The 16,806-nt window shown below is 39.5% G+C and overlaps 1 protein-coding gene across 2 annotated transcripts; it reads right to left on the bottom strand.

Moving 5' to 3' along the window:
- Nucleotides 1-1,241: 1,241 nt before the first annotated feature.
- On the bottom strand, nucleotides 1,242-14,959 carry LOC120451862. 2 transcript variants are annotated; one of them, XM_039635865.1, is made up of 7 exons: nucleotides 14,880-14,959; nucleotides 12,249-12,578; nucleotides 7,179-7,332; nucleotides 4,333-4,541; nucleotides 2,540-2,673; nucleotides 2,180-2,480; nucleotides 1,242-1,643 (listed from the first exon to the last, which is right to left on the bottom strand). In XM_039635865.1, the coding sequence occupies exons 2-7, from the start codon at nucleotides 12,295-12,297 to the stop codon at nucleotides 1,477-1,479; spliced, it is 1,014 nt and encodes a 337-aa protein (XP_039491799.1). In that variant the 5' UTR covers nucleotides 12,298-12,578; nucleotides 14,880-14,959; the 3' UTR covers nucleotides 1,242-1,476. The 2 variants fall into 2 exon arrangements, with proteins under 2 accessions (XP_039491799.1, XP_039491798.1); XM_039635864.1 differs by having other exon boundaries at nucleotides 14,617-14,923.
- Between the last annotated feature and the right edge of the window lie 1,847 nt (nucleotides 14,960-16,806).

Below are 16,806 nucleotides of genomic sequence, written 5' to 3'. Positions count from 1 at the left end.
TCCTGTCCAAGGGGATGATTCAATACGAAAATACACCTTAAGGTTATTGCACAGACTTTAGTTTTATTTTTCTAACTAATTTAACGAATCGTAATCATTTAAATATGAACATAAAAAACGTACATAAACTGAATCAATTTATAAGAAAATAAACTTTATAGAACTACAGTTAAGCTTCAAGCATTGATGGCAATAAAAACAATTTATCCATTAATAATACTTGCTCACTTTTTTTGGCCTATAGAAGGGCTTGAAAACGTGATAATTCATCTCAGTGTAATCATGCTGATTGTGTGCATTTTGGCCGAATCTCATCCTGACGAAGGCCGAACCCAGCAGCCTTCGAAGGGGTGAACGCATTAAAAATGTATTTAAATGAAAAATAAAATAATGAAGAAACGCAGCCCACTTAACATTTGATATGGAAAGGGGGTTTGCTGTCTGTGTTTGCCAGCAAAAAAGTAAATATAACTGTCCAAAAGCAAAAAACGGAAATGACGCTCTGAGTTTTACCTTTTGGATACTTACATCACCAGGAAAATGGTTAATTTGTGTTAATTTTTATTGCTCACTTAAAAAAATAAGTTGTATGGATCATATAAAAGAAAATCTAAAAACAAAAGCTTAAAGAAACCAGGAATTACATTCTAAAATACCTTAACTTGCACTCCGAAAAGAAGAAATAAATGAATATGGTGGGTATTAAGATAAATATCGTTCTATTCTACAGAAGAAAAAATAAACTTAATATGTCAAATTAAGTAACATCTTCTCATTGGTTGCGATATTAAAGCAGACATGGGACAGCGCACTCCTCTGAAAATCGGAACGGTCTTAACTTTGTTGTGCAGTGTTGGTCATTGCAGGAGTATGGTATGATGTGATATTGTGTGGAGGTCCAGCCTCCAATGCCACGAACTTGCGTATGCAAGGGGGGATTGCAATCGAATTCATTGAATTCGATTTAAAAGCGAGATGAAAACGAGACTGACGACTCAATGGAGGGGCGGGGGCGTTGAATGCCTCTGTGGGCGTGGCGCACATAGCTGATATGCCCAAAGGCATGCGGGACATGTGCCTCAAAAGGCAGCAATGAGGACAAAAAAAAAGTGAAACAATAAAGCGCAATGTGAACCAGAAAAAGGGCTCCCAACAACATATTTAACGACACTTTTGCGGTTATCTGTGAGCGGCAAAGAGTCGAAAATAAAAAGGGGAAAAGAAGTCATTTGTTTGCTTGCTTATTTATTGACGATGATTTCATTGTTCTTATAATTCGATTGCACACTTAAAGGCTATTTACAGGATTCGCTCGCCTATGCTTAAGTTAATTTCCCCCACGAAACTCTGCGAGACTTTTATTACAATTATACATAAATATTATATTGATTTTGTTTGTAAATTCTCACGTGCATTTCAGTTGCTTAGAGCTACAAAAACTTTAAACAAATCGAACACAACAAAAAAGGAACACAATCAAAGCCGGAAACGTGGAAAACTACATCGCGTCGCCGCCATTTTATAGCGCGCCGACTTCCGTGCGCCATATTGAAATGTCAGCGGTGTGAAGAGTCGCACTGCGGTCATCGTCATCGAAATTGCCACCAGCAGCAGATGCTGCACTTGTGGATTTGGAGTGGCACCTGCAACAGGAAGAGGCAGAGATAGGGCGGTAGAGTGAGTGCTAGAGAGTCGTAATGGTCAAAGGGGGCGGCGGGGTCAGCGGGGTCAGCGGGGTCAGCTGGGTCAGAGATCAGACTTTTATTAATTTGCGTTAAAATTTGTCCAAATAGCGAGACCGCGACCGGACTGTCAGTCCGTGTGGAATCGTATTTATTTTTAATTAGCGACCGCTGACATTGCGGTCAAGTGCATTAAAAGCAATGCTGCCAAACGACACTTTAAGCACTAAATGTACTCTCTACATTTTTGAGTCATCAAATTTTATTACGCAATTCAGAAATAAAATTAAGTTATTACAGTATGGTTTGTTGAACTCCTTTAATTAAAAGTACTTTTTAACGAACAATTTGATACAAATCGTTATACATTCCGCTAAATTTGAAATATTGGTAATTTTAAAAGTTCAATTACTTTTAGTGGTTGACAGCAATTGCTGCTATTTTTTACAGACATTTTTTCAATTCTATTTAATAATAGAATACCTATTTTGACTTACCTGATCTCGAGTTGATCAGCTTCTGATTTTTCTGATCAATTTCGACCCTGTAAAGCTGGGCGAACATGGTACCTTCTCTTTGCAGATGTGGATACCGATCGATCTCCGCCACACAACGCAGCTCGAGGCCAAGTCTAGCTGGTGAGATTGTCCGCTTTTGCTGGATCAGTTTTTGCAATTGCAATTGATGGAACCGTGGTTCATTGGCGTAAAAATTCAGCTGGGAAACAATGCGTCGCATGCTGTATCCATGGGCTACAATGGTGGTCTCAAAAGAGGGAAGTAAATCCACCAGAGAAACCTGCAAAAATAAAACGAACTTAAAAAAAATAAAGAAATATTTGGATGGGTTACACATACCTCTATTCCGTTGACGTACCAGGTAATCCGCGTGAAAAGGCTAGAAAAATCTGTACTACAGTTGACTTCTACGAAGTCATCGAAGCGATACGTTGAGTGAAAGCTGCTGATGAGTGGATTGTTCTGGGGCAGTGCTGAAATATTTAATAATATATTTTTGAATTGAAAACAATTTGTATTAGGGATAAGTAGAATTATATCTACATGGTGTATAATGTAAGAATGTAATGCTTGGAATAAGTTTTCCTTTTTTTCCAGTTCTCTCGTACTGGTTTGGAGTTTCATATATAGAGCTATCAAAAACAGACATGTCTAACTAGCCAAAGCAATGCTGAGTTGGGCTAAGGGGAAAAGCACCTGCAGTATCCTTGCTCTGAAAGGACCCCACTCACTTATGCGTGAGTGTGAGACAGATGACTTTTTCCCCGGCTGAGTGCATCTCAGTTCTCAGTTACGTCCTTAGCTAATTTTAAACGCACATTACACATGCAAATGGCGCACCTTTTTTGCTATGGTTCTTTATTTTGCTGCTGCTCTTCTGCAACGCTTCTGTTTGTTTTGCCCAACTTCTCTATTTGCTTTTGATAAATTTTTAAAAATATTTTAGCAACAGCAGCGCCGGGGAAAAGTAGCAAAGCCCGAGGCATGACTGCCCCGCATCTACAAGATATTTATTTTATATCAGCGGAAAAATAGATGATCATAAAACACATGCAGAGAAACATCCTGTGGGGCAAAAGTAAAAGCGAAATAAGGAAGGCAAAACGCACACGCTGCGAGGAAAGAGTGGGGAAAAATAGGAGGAACGAGGAGCAAGGAGGCACTGGCAGTGCTGGAGCTTTTCATTTTAGCGATATCCTTTTTAAGCATAAAGTGCTGCCGTAAATCACAGAGCCGCACACATACACATACACACACACTCAACAGAGAACTATGAGAAGGAGCAGGAAGGGTGCCCCCTGTGTGCTTGTGTGTGTACGGATGCGAATCACATGCATCTCTTGGTTACATTTTATGAACGCGCGCTGTTCCTCTCGCGAGCACATCCTGAATGGCTGGCTGCCTCGCATTCGCTTTCCTCACAGCTTATCCTGTGCGTGTGCAACACCACCCACCCACCCACTGCACGGCAGCACCACCCGAGCCCACCAATCCACCCACTGGCCCACTGCACTGGCAGCCACTTTGCCAGCTCTTCATATATGCAAACGGCCCTGCATGTTTCTTGCAGTTTTCTTCCACCGTTGTTTACTATTAAAATATCACGGAAATTACACATTTTACTCTGTTTATGCTGTGCAGCAGCAAAAGGAAGCACGGCGGGAATACGCCAACGAGAAATGCACCTACACACTGTAAAAAATTATTAGACTACAACTATGGTTGATGCCCTGGAGATTTCAAGTAAATTGTAAAATTTTTGTTATAAAAAAGGCTTGAGCCTATTTAAATAGGCAAATACAATGATGTTATAAGGAAATGTATTGAGGTGCCCTTTTTTCCTCATCATTCGTGTTTCAGAACCAGCAATGTTTGAATTTCTCAGAATTTACCTGAGTGAACCCAATGTTGTTCTGCATTTGCATCACGCCCACAAAGATAGTTTTTTAGCACGTGCCTGTTGGTGGTTGAGACGTGGAGTTTGGCGTACCCACTGGCCCACTCTCGTTAATTTAAGACTAACAATTGGAATTGCATTTCATTACTCAGGCACCCCGGCGCTGCTCACTTGCCCCACCTTCCCGCACCTGGCAGGAGTGCAACGCCTGCAACACCTGCACTGTTGGACTCACCTTCGACGGTCATGTTGGCGTCGCGGGCAGTTAACTGGAAGTGGGGGGCATCGCCGGACACTTCGCACCTGTAGACGCCCGACGACTTGACGCCCAATAAATTGAGCTCCACGCGACAGGAGGATTCGTTGCACTCGTTGCCGTCATCGATCAGCTGCACGCCCTCCACTGCGAACGGAATGTAGGTGGGCGGGGTGAGGGGCGAGTATCTGCAGGATTGGGTGATTAATTGAAATACTTTAGTATATAGCTCTAGTGTTGCTAAAACTAGCTGCTAAGCAACTAACAAAAAAAAACTTATAAGGATGGTTTACAAGTATTATTAAAAACAAATGATGTTAATTACTCCAACCTTTTTAACTATAGCTTTTTAACATATTTACAACTTAATACATTTTTTATGAGATCAAGTGAAACGGGAAACTTAGAAAAATGTACTAAAAATCTTATTGAACTGTCTCATGTTTTTCACATTTTAGTCTGACGGATATAGGCAGACCTAAATCCTATCTACGCATTTATTGGTTTTCCTTTTAAAATTACCATTGCCTTACTTAAAAATAGCCAAGCTGACAGCACTATGGAGTGGGTGTGGAGATGAGCTGGCAAAGTGGCCGCAAATTGCAAAAGAACCTTCTCCCTTATCCCTGCGAACGCCAGCTGATAATCTGCAGATGTGTGTCGTAGGCTTGGGTTAAAAGCTTTCAAAGCCATCAACGCAAACCGGCCAGGAAATGGAGGAATCGTTTCTCTTTTTCGCCACTAGCAGACAAGTGGCTTACATGCACTCAACCTTAACTGATTGCCAATGTGGATTCGACGTGTGGAAAACCGGGACGAGTGGTCGAATCGATGGAAAAAGGGGCACGTCTGAGAGCCGAGGGAAACCTTTAATTTGTTTTGTATTGTGGATTGATGCTCATTAATCCCACAAATGCCTCAAAACTTGTAAAAAGCGGAATCCACAACAAAAAGTGTTCAAGTGGAAAACTTGTCCAGCCCACACAAACACACACACGCACACCCGCAAACAGATGCCAAGTGGCTTTCCCCCTCCTACAAAAACCACATAAATAAAATCCTGGCTAAGGCAAAAAAACGTTGCCTACTTTTGTGCGCTGTTGTAGTGTTGATAAGTCGCCTTCGAGCGCCACTTGTTAATAGCCATGGTAGAAAAAGTGGCGTGGCTGGGGGCCCGTGGCCCGATTCAGCATTATTTGCGGCTTAGGCGGTAACTGCGGCACCAAATCAACAAATTTGATAAGCAATATAAACGGCAACCGCCGCCGACCGATGCTCGTTACAAGGGGATTTGTTTGGGACAGAGGCTGAACAATGCTCGATTTTCCCTCTTTTGGTTTTTTCTCGAGTCCACATACAGAAAATGGCAAGTTAAATTCACGTTAAATTAATTTTACTAAAAAAAGAACAGTACCATTGTAACCTAATCCAGATGGATATAATAAATGGTCAACAATACTGTAAAACTATATAATATTTTACTTAAACAAAATCCAGGGCCAACTACAGTCATTAATAAAGTATTCTGCGATATGTGGTGGTAGTACGGATGAAATTAAGGGCTTAGCAAAAATGATCTATTTCATATAAAAGTTTTACTTAAATAATAATTTGAAACCTTCAACAAAATCTGTGAGCCATTGGCAATTAGTTGCCTAAAAACTCAAAGACAAGAAAAATGTTGCAAGTTATTTGTGAACTTCTGGCGCTCTTTTTCTAGCACTAGTGTTTGCCTTAATTTGCATTCGGCTGGCAAGTGCAAGTGGAATTGCAATTTGCCTCCAGTTGACTTTTACGTGCTGCTGTCTAATTAAAACTTTCGCTCGCCCCATGGGACTCGCTAACTGTCTCGTTCTGTTTTATTTTTTCTTCATTTTTGCAAGCTTTTCTCGCAGATTTTCCGTGTGCGGGAGTTCATGTATGCTATGTACTCTGCTCTACTCATTTTTAATTAAGCAAAATGCTCGCCAGACACCGTAGATTTTTAATTTTCACATCACAGTAGAAAGAGCCGACAATGATGAAGTGTTATCATGCCACTTACTGTGGCTAACTTGGGGGTCAAATGGCCTTTTAATCATCCCATTTTGGTTGGCCAGCAGTCGAAATATATGCTCTTTTGGGCAATTAATTTGTTGTTTGCTTTTTGGGCCGCTGCAAACGCTGCAAACGATGTGTGCATAAATAATAAATGCCGCTTAACGGCCAACTTGTGTGAGAGAACGATATAGGGCTCGAAGCTCTCTGTTTGGCCAAACATTTAAATTAATTTGCCAACACAAATTAATTTATTTAATAATTAATTGAGCAAGAAACTCGGTCGACAATGAACATATTTTGCGTGTGTGTATTGTGCTTGCACAGCAAACCACTCGGAGGTCAGAGGTCACGGGAACCGTGTCCCAGATTTCCGTGCATCTGACAGCTGCGTGTTGAAATAACTATCATAAATTATAGCTGCGGAAGGTTGGCATCAAAAATATCAGGTCCTACGAATTAGTTGATGCCTTTCTTGTAATTACCCAATGAATAGGAGTTTTGTAATATTTTAATAAATTTTTAATAAATATTTGTATCTGTAAGCTGATTTAATGTCCAGGTGCAGTTGCAAAAATTAAAATCGAAGAACAAATGGCTAAGAAATAATATACATTAATATTTGAAGAAATAAATTGGTTATGAGGCATTAATTAAAATGAAAGAAATTGATTATTAGCTTGCATGATATAAATAACTTTAATAATTATGTGACGCACTGTACGTATAACATATTTCCACATGAAAAACCTACAAAAATGCATATAATGTGCCATTTCTGTACTTACCTAAAAAACTCCTTTCCGTTTTTGTACCACTTAACCGAATTTAACGTGTGACCACTTATGTCATAGCTGCAGGATAATGTCACGTTATCACGAAAATCAACAATTTGTGGCACATTGATGTCAGTCACACGTAGACACTGAATGCGCCGCACAACTGGCAGGGTGGAAATGTTGGGATTTTCCCGGGGAGAGAAAAGCAAAACAGAGGGAGAATGTTAGTCCCATGCAGCGAGATGAAAAACGTCAGATAAAATGATGAGAAATGCCATAAAAATGGTGAATATAAAAAGAATAAATACGAAAAACTGGAAACGAAATGGAAATGTTTTGCATTCGTCTGCTTTAAATTGAGGCATTAAACCAGTACCACAGAATCTCGAATCCCTGTCAGAGATTGTGCGGTAATAAAAAATTATCATTTGGTTCTTTTTTCTAAAAGACAAGAGAAAGAAACGTATTCCCTTGTAGACAAATGGGTGCACAAAAAAGACAAATTCTATTTGGGTTCATCGATTTTGTCATTCGAATGAGTAAATAAAAATTATTACTTTTTGTTCTTTATTTTGCAGAATCAAAAGAATCTGTGTTGGGAATTATTTACATTTAATAGCTTTACTCTAAATTTTATACGGGAAATAAAATATTTACGCAAAACATATTTTTAGATATATTTAAAATACAAATAAAATAGGAAATATATTTAAATATTTGTTTGTCTTATTAAAGTACATTTGGGTCGCAATGGCTGCCACAAATATTTTTTCCCTTTGTCCGGCTTAGTATTATTGTTGCAAATTGAGAAACACTCCTAATCGCTTCTCTGTATTTTAAGCTTATCAAAAGTAAAATGGAAATGGCTCGAACTAAAGCATTGCAGGGTAGAAATGAGAACAAGTGCAACTGAGACGCACAACTCCTAATTGAATGAACTTGTAGAAATGCCGAGCACTAAAGCTCAGAGTTTTTCAGCAACAAAAACGCACTAAACGGTGCCACCAACAACAATAGCAACAACAGCAACAAACCGCGAGCTGGTTTTTACAATTTGCAGAACGCTTTTAAGTGCAAACAGACAGAGCCAGAGAGAAACGGGTGCAAAAAAAGGGGAAAATGCCGGAAAAAATGGTTAATATCATTAGCTGCAATGGGTTTTTGTTGCTGTTGGTGTTGCTGTTACCGCGCTGTTTTTCCTTCTCCTTATATTACGCTAAATGCCGAACTTGCTGCCAGTACAGAATTTCCATAATCCAGGCCCTGTCAGTTGGTGCAGTTGAAGTTGCAATTGCAACTGGAGCACACTGCCGCATGATAAGCAAGAAATCCGCGAGACGTCGCCAAGTGGAAGCCAACAACTTGTGCATAATTTTCGCAAATCGCATTAGGTAACAGCAGCAACAGCAATAGCAGCAGCAACAACAAATGCAGCGGCAACAACAGCAGCACCTGCAGCAGCAACAGTTGCAACTGCAACACTCGTGAATTTAATTTGTCGCAGTTTACAGTTGAAATAACTTGCAAGGATGTCAAAAGTTGCGATTGCCGAAGGCACCACGAACAGAGTATGTATTTTTCGGATAGCTCGAGTTCGTCCTTCGAGGAAAAACTCTTTGAGTTGGTGCAACATCTGGAAAATGGGAAAACGGGCGAGACAAACTTGTTTAAACTTTCAATAGACAAACAGACAAAAGTGCCCGCCTGCTTCTGGTTCTGGTTCTGATCTTGATTCCAATTCTGATTCGGTTTCCAATCCCTGACATGAGACCTTTGAAGCATGTCAAAGCAGCCGACGAACAACAAGCATAGGAGCAGCAGCACCACCAACAAGGACGACAATGGCAAACACATTTGCAAATGGCAGCGGCAACCACAGCTTAATGACAGCCGTAGAGGAAAAGTAAATGGAAAACTTCACCTGCGCGACTAAAAAGACAGGACACAACTGTTGTTTGCGGTTGTGTGCGTGGGCGAGTGTGTGTGCGTACCGATGCCGGCTGCTTGTGTATGTAAATAATAAAAATAAGTACATCAAATACAGACAAACGAAACTTTTTTGCACGGCAATCAACGCACTTGAGTGAACTTTGCTGCCTAACAACGAAAACCAGCGGCTCAGACTGAGGATGAATCCGAGTCAGAGGAAAAACCAAGACCAAGACAGCCTGGCAAGTCAATTTCTGGATGCTCCTGTGCACTTGAAAAAAAATGCGTCAATACCTCGCTAACCGAATTTAAAAAATTTTAGATGTGTTTCATATATCTCTTTTAATCTCTTTTAAATGTCTGTTTATTCGGATGTTACTAATTTAAATTTCTTCACAAAAAGAATACCACTTTTAAAAGTCTAGTTTGTGCTAATGTTTTTACAAAGTGGTATTATTCAGATGTTAAACGGATCAATTAAATGGCTAATCGCTCTAAATGGTTTTTTTTTAATTTTTGATTGGTTCTGTAAATAAATTTAGGACACTGTTGACTTTTAGCTAATGAAAATATTAATTTTAATCTGTTACCGAAATTCCGTAAATATGTTTATCATGTTTATTATATTATGGCCTTTATGACCAAAAATTGTACGTGTTCACAGCTAGAGGGTAAATGGGCTTTTTTATATTAAGTGTTTTTGTGTGCTATTTTATTTATGATTTTCCTCAGTAATGTTTTCCCATTCCGTTTGTCTGGCGCGTCTGTTCGCTCTTGGGTTTGGCAGAGAAAGAAGACATCTCAGCCAGTTCTAATGAAAGTCAAGGGCCAAAAGCAGTTCAATAAGCTCTTCTACTTCGAAGGATTTGAGACCTCTTTAATGGGGACTTCAGGATCCGAATAGTTGGTAAAATACGAAATGTGTTTTGCCTATTCTTTCCGACTGAGATCAAATCCGCTTTAAGCATTTGCCACGACGAACGAACGATAAACGCTCGAACAGACAAATCTGCAGTAAACCAAGGGAAAAGTAAGCAGCCTAAGGAGCCGGAAAAGCGGGAAAATCGAGGGGCCAAGCGTCTATAATTTGCATACAAATGCGGGGCCAAGAACGACAAGTGGGACATTGGATTCTGGGCGCCAGTTTGGATCGAGGTGGGAGTTTGTTTTAGTTTGGCTCTGGGCTGTGCTGCGGCGAACAAACACAAATAAAGATGCTAATCTCAGCAAAGCGCAGTGGCTTCAGAAAAAAAAAATAAAACAAAAAAAACTAGAGCAAAATCGAGCAGTTAAACGAGCAACACGAGCAGGCCAAGTTGGCCAGAAAAAGCTTGGCCAAAAAGCATCGTCGAGATTTCTCAGCTGATGCGTGGCTGTGTTGTTTTTGGCTTCCATTTTCCCAGTGTTTTTGTCTCAAATCCCATTTGGTATGCAGCTGGAAACGCGTGAAAGTTTAAACTTGTGAATAGAGTGAATAGATCCTGCCTTCAGTTTTGCTTCAACTGCAACTGCAACTTCAGAATTGGTAAGCGGCTTTGTCAGACTCTTGGCCGAATGACATGTGGATGCTACGCCCAATTTTCGAGGGCGGAAATGTGTAATTTTTGTGTGCAAACATGGCACAGACGCTGTAGCGTTTACTCTGCCTTCGGGGAGAATGGGGAAACGCACACTTACTAAAATTGAAGACACTTATAAAATCGGCAATTTGTTTAAATAAACTTTATGGCACTTGGGGCCGGCAACGACTCCTCGTTGTTGTAGCCAAATATTTATTTTCGTAGCAGGCAGCCACTGTTTGCAGTGAATTTTAAGAGCGTCTATAAATTTTAGAAAAGTGCAAATAAAATATAGCGACCGGCAGAAAGACGGTTTTTACACAGTGGGGTAAATCCTTTAAGGCGTATTCCGGGTTGAAATTGTCGCATTTATGTTTGGTTTATGCAAATGTTCTGCCATCGCAGCCGAGTGTTCCGGCATTTGTCAATGTCTGCGTCTATGTCCTTGTCCTTGCCATTTGAGGTTCCTCAAACAATGCATGAGCTCGTTAAAGGGGAAACCCAGCCAACTGTGCACATCATTTGACATTTTGTTTGACACTCATTTTTTTTTGGTAATAAATACGCTTTGCATATTGCAAATTTGAATAACCGAATACTGTTCAATAAATTGACAGAATAGTAAAAGAGGTCAATTGAAATTTAATTTAAACGGGTACAAAACAAACGTGCTGAAAATAAACGTTGCCAAAATGATTTAGCTGTCAATATGTATTCGTTTAAATTCTGTTAGAAGCATTTAATTGTGTTAAATGCTTCACTGAGAGTTTGCTGAAACTTTTTTAATATTTGTACATTATTAACTCCACGCTTATGACTTTTTGCTTTCCATAAAAATGCGAACTTTACATATACCAGAACTGTAATGTGGTAAAATTATGAGTATCAAATATTTGCATCTACATTTAGAACACGAAAAATTGCTCGTAATAAAATGTTCTATTTTAGCAGGTAATTTTTTTTGCTTCTAGCTCCGACTTGTTTTTGTACTTCCTACGTAGAATATTGCTCATTCGCCAGATTTGTTGCCAGCGCAACAAAAGTGGAAAAAGAAAGCTTATCTGTGGCAGACACATTAAAGCTAATTGAAATTATTATTTTTATTTGCATTCCAAGTTCTGTACGTTTCGGTTCATTTTGTCTTTCATTGGGCCATAATTAAAAGTGTATTTAAAAAACAATTTCGGCGGCATAAAATTAACATAAATTGATGCGGTCGAGGTCGGGTCAGAAGAGAAAATCGGCAGCGACCGGGTCAAAAGGCGGCGACACCCAAACAAACACATTTATTGCTATGCTAATTTCGTGTTCGGGTCACACAGAAGCCAAATGCACAAAAGCGGCAAGCGGAAACGGAAATGCCTAAATGACTATAGTCATAGTGTAAGTGTGTGTGACTGTATGTGTAAGCAGGAGCCACAAAGTTGCCGACATCGTGGACTTTGTCGTAAAAAAGGTTTGCGGCGGCTTGCCAAAGGATTAAAAGCAAAAGGCAATAAAATGAAAAGTTTCAAATATTTTCATTATTACGGCCCAGGACCGGGCTCTCCATAGGATATATCCTGTGGCCAGGACTTTAACGTTAACTTACCCAGCAGCATGTGCACGCCCAGCTGCAGCAGCCAGCGGCCAAGGTCCATTGTGGGCAGTCGCCTTTAAAGTCCCCAGCTGATTTCGATCCACCTCCCTGGCCACATGGACAATGTCGAGGCAGGACGATGCCGATGGGAATGGGATGGCGGGAAACTTTGCTTTTTTTGGCCAAACTCAATGGCCGGCCATATTTTCTATTAGTCCAAACTTTCGGGGGCAAAACTTTTTCTGCTCTACGCGGCGCCTCTCATGATTACATCGTCCTTTATCTACATAGATATAGTTTCGATATCGATAAATGCCATTGACAGGTCAGCAGGCCAATGAGCTAGAAAAATAAGTGCGGTCCTTGTTAGCTAAAAAATATCTTTATTAAATTTTAAAACTTTTTTGGTGTCAAAGCGCAAAATGCATCCAGTGCACAGAGCGAAAAAGAGCTCAGAAGCCGTACCGAAATACCAGATTTAAAAATTAAAAACATTATTTTGTATTTGTAAAAAGTTACTTTAAAAATATTATGTGTTGAAAATCAAAAATATTGTAATATGCCGCCATATTTTTATTGATTCTGAAGTATCGCAAATACATTTTACAACATCAATGAGCCGACATTACTTTTTTTTCCAGTGCATCTATAGACCACTCCCACACCCGCTCTTGTCAGACTTTTGTAAAGTTTCGCGCCGGCTTTTTATTAAACTTTTCTCGGCTATTTTTTTCGCTTTCATTCTGTTTGGCCACTGCATTTGTTTATTGTCATTGTCAGCGTTATTTAAACGTTGACAGTTTCAAAAATACACCGTGCTCAAACAGCAGCATAGGCAAGAAAAAAACAAAAATTTGAAATTATAGCAGACAACTTTGTCTGCTTCAGAAGCCAAAAATTCCCATAGCTGGCTGAGGTCCAGCCAAAATCTCAAAGTCTGGGAAACAGACATCCTGACCTCGGCAGGACGCTTCGGGCTTTGTGGCACAAAGTCCTTTAATGCTCTAATCAAATTGTGGCTTCTTTTTTGTGGGCTCCCCCTCGCTAAAACTCTTGTTATTGTTGCTGACGCTGTCCTCATTGTTTTGGTTTCATTCACGCGTTTATTAAAATTACCGTGGCAAAGTTTTTGCTGCGGAACGGCACTTTATTTTTCAAAACCAGACAGACATCCCCTGCAAGATGAGATGGCCGTTGGCAACTAAAATAACTCTCTTTATTTACAGGTGGTCAAGTAATCTAAATAAACCAATTTTAATTGTTATTGGACCGGAGTGAATAAGGTCAGGAAAAGAAGAAATAACTGCAAAGTTTAGCAGTAAATATTTTATTATTATAGCTATATTTAAATCAATGGAAACATAAGTGATACATATTTTTAAGGGAAAAGTATTCAAAGGCAATAAATAATTTACAAATATTTCGCATCCAAAAAAACAAAAAATGTTGTTGTCATAGGTGTAAAAATGTTTGTACAAAGCTTTATATTTGTTTCATTCAAGCTGTAAATTGTTATCTACGTTTATTTAAGTAAGCTACACAGATCAGTGTCCTATCGAAAAGCGAAATGGCATTGTTCTTTCGCTAAGACGAGTTTGAACACTTGTTAATTGAATTATTTCTATGCAATTTATATTGCTGATTGACAAGATCTGGTCGAGCAGTAGATGCCAGACAATACAAATATTTTGACAAAAATATGATTTGCAATTCCCCAAGCCAAGCATGCCACTCAAACATGCACATGGCAGATAACGAAATCAAATCGAGCACTAGACAAACGCACAAAAATACTTTTCACATACTAGAGACTGGAGAACAATCGAAATGGTTCGAATTGATTGTTGCAAAAGCAGACTACGCTTATGCAATTAGACAAATGTTTTGTGAGACTGACTTGCTGATGAATCACAAGGACTTTTCCCCGGGGCGCTCAAAATCTCGAAAATCGTCTGTCTTCCAATTATAATATAAATATCAAATTAATGGCAATATCAGGTCGCACTTGACGTTACCATTTCCATTTCGATTTCAAGTGGTAGCAGCAGTTGTTTGGCATTTCAATTTGCTCTCAATTTGTTTTGCATTAACATGGCGTATACGCAACATGTTTCCCATCGAAGTAGACAATGTCAAGCACTCACACATACACGCATATCCGCATGACCCTAAATGTAACTCTCGCACACATTCAAGCCCAGCGAGAGAGAGTGGGAAAACGATAGTGACTTAAACAGCTCTGCTTGAAGCTGAGTTAATTACTTAATGGCAATGTAATGTATACACATACATAATTAACAAACATTTCATTGACTGGCTTAAATGACATACATGCACACCAAAACACACGCCTGCAGTCCTCTCTCTCCCGCATACATACCCTCTCTTTCGCTTCGGCTGTCTAAAATCTACACATGACTTTTGAAATATTTATGCACTTTCAGTATGCCACTGCTGTTGCATTGACATTTTGGGTTCTATTGTAAATTTTGAATAAATCCATAAGTTCACAGCACGTGTGCGATAATTTTGATGTATTAGATTTTCAACTTGAATTTATATTTTTAAAATACAGGCTTCAATGCGCGGTGTGTTTTTCTTTTGTCCTTTGACGCCGATTTAAAAACAACAGCCAAACCGTACCGTTTCGCTCGGCAGCGCTTTCCCTTCGTACCGCTCCGCACCAAAGTTGCCGTAAAACTGACTACGGCCAGCGGACTCCGGACTCGGGATTCCGGCATGGATTCTGGGGAACTCTTTGATGCCGTGGTTCTACTTTCGCAGGACCTCCGCCGACACAGCTTCGATTTTCGTCGGGAATTTTACAGAGATTTTTCTCTGCATTTAAAGAGAAGTCCAATCGCCGTATCTTTGGGCGCGGTATGGCTCATGGATTTTCTCTGGTTCTGATGTTACGGCAAACTCTTGGCTGCTATTAGCATGTAGCTTTGTAGCGCCTGTTAAAGTTCTTTAATGTTAGGCTAACATAGTGGAGACTTTTAAATCAACAGCTGTTAGGCCGGGACATTACATGTTAGTACTAACATAATGCTTAATCTTAACAGAATATGTGAAAAAGAATAACCTAATCTGAATCCTAATTTGACGAACTTGTAACTGTAAAAGGCTCAACCAAATTGAAGTATTAAATAATTTTTTTATTATTATTTTAATGACGTCTACAAAATTGAATGAGTGCTATAAAGATAAATTATCATCAATAAATAAAGCATTAAAATATGTGTAAGTTGACTTGAAAAATACTTGGCAAAATTCTTTACTTTCAATTGCTTCAAAAATAAATTAAACAAATCTCTCAGATAAAATCCAATACAAAGTTGCTTAGCAGGAGAATTAACCCGCGACGGCCTTGTGCATCGAAGTAGACAATTGAAAACAACATTTTCTACCCAATGTCAACCCACTCGTGGCGATGTGGCGGGCAAATCCTATTAGCCACATGCCACTCCTTGTCGCTGTTGGCCGCATTTTGGCCGGCAGACACGGCGGAATGCATCCTGGAGCTTAAGCCGCAGCTGCAGTATCAGCTTGGCTCGAAAAGAAATGGAATTTCGACGGCAAGCCGCTTAGTTTCTTATCGATTTCATTTGTTGTGCTTGAAAAGGGCTGCCGGCGAAGGGCCGGAAATAGGAGGCGGCGTGGCGGGGTATTTGGCGAAACAAATGGCAAATGGCTGCAGTTATCAGTCACTCACAGAGTTGCAGCTGCTGCTCTTGGCAAGGCCAAAACGAGGTTATCTCATTGTGTTCCCGATCCTGCAGCTGAAGTCTCTGCAACTGTCAGCCAGGCTGATGTTAATGTTGTGCTGTGGTTTGTTCAACTCCTGTCATTCCGATGGAACACACAGCCATTGTTGCAGACACTGAAAAAATGGTAACCAGAAAAATAATGTATTATTCATAATTTTACCTACAAACGGTGTGCGATCGAAAAGATCTATTATAATCAGATAGTAATAAAGAAGATCAACAGAGAAAAATAAATAAAATTGTGTTCCGCATCCATAATTCCAATAGCTGTCATGAACACCTTTGAATTCAATTACGAAACTCGAACTTTTAAGATAATTATTTTCTTTCACTCATTAAGCTGTCAAATAAAATATCACCCCTATAATGCAAATGAGTTTAACTTTAATGGGCTGCAAGTTGATGGTTAAATTAAATTGTGTTAAAAATGAAATCAACTCAAATCAATTCAAATGAATTTTCCACTCAGCTCGACTGGCAATAATTAATTTTTGTACATTTTCGTCACAGCGACTGGTAGCTTGTTGAAAATCAATAAAGCTTATGGGCTTAATGAGCTCGCTAGGTGATGTGGCACGCCCTCGACGTTCGTTCGCATTAAGCTGATTTAATATTCAAGTATTTATTGAATATATTTCACACATTTTGCCACCAACTTACATCGCCATAAACTGAAAATAATCAAGCATATTTATTTAATTTCAGGCATTATTGTCGCCTGTCCTCTCCAGGGATTTGGGCTAGGTCACGAGGCGAGCTCGTAAACTATGTGGAATGTGGCACAATCCGATTACTTATTC

This window comes from Drosophila santomea, chromosome 3R (assembly GCF_016746245.2).
Source record: "Drosophila santomea strain STO CAGO 1482 chromosome 3R, Prin_Dsan_1.1, whole genome shotgun sequence".
In the NCBI taxonomy this organism is placed as follows: Eukaryota; Metazoa; Arthropoda; class Insecta; order Diptera; family Drosophilidae; genus Drosophila; species Drosophila santomea.
Note: the sequence above shows the minus strand (reverse complement) of the source record. Positions and strands in the feature narration are given on the sequence as shown.

Bases quoted from the DNA above. Each gene is read 5' to 3' on its own strand.
- LOC120451862 (XM_039635865.1), bottom strand. From the start codon at position 12,297: ATGGACCTTGGCCGCTGGCTGCTGCAGCTGGGCGTGCACATGCTGCTG. The intron at 2,674-4,332 runs GTGAGTCCAACA...TAAATATTTCAG, and splicing joins CGCCAACATGACCGTCGAAG to CACTGCCCCAGAACAATCCA. The intron at 1,644-2,179 runs GTAAGTCAAAAT...TTCCTGTTGCAG, and splicing joins GCTGATCAACTCGAGATCAG to GTGCCACTCCAAATCCACAA.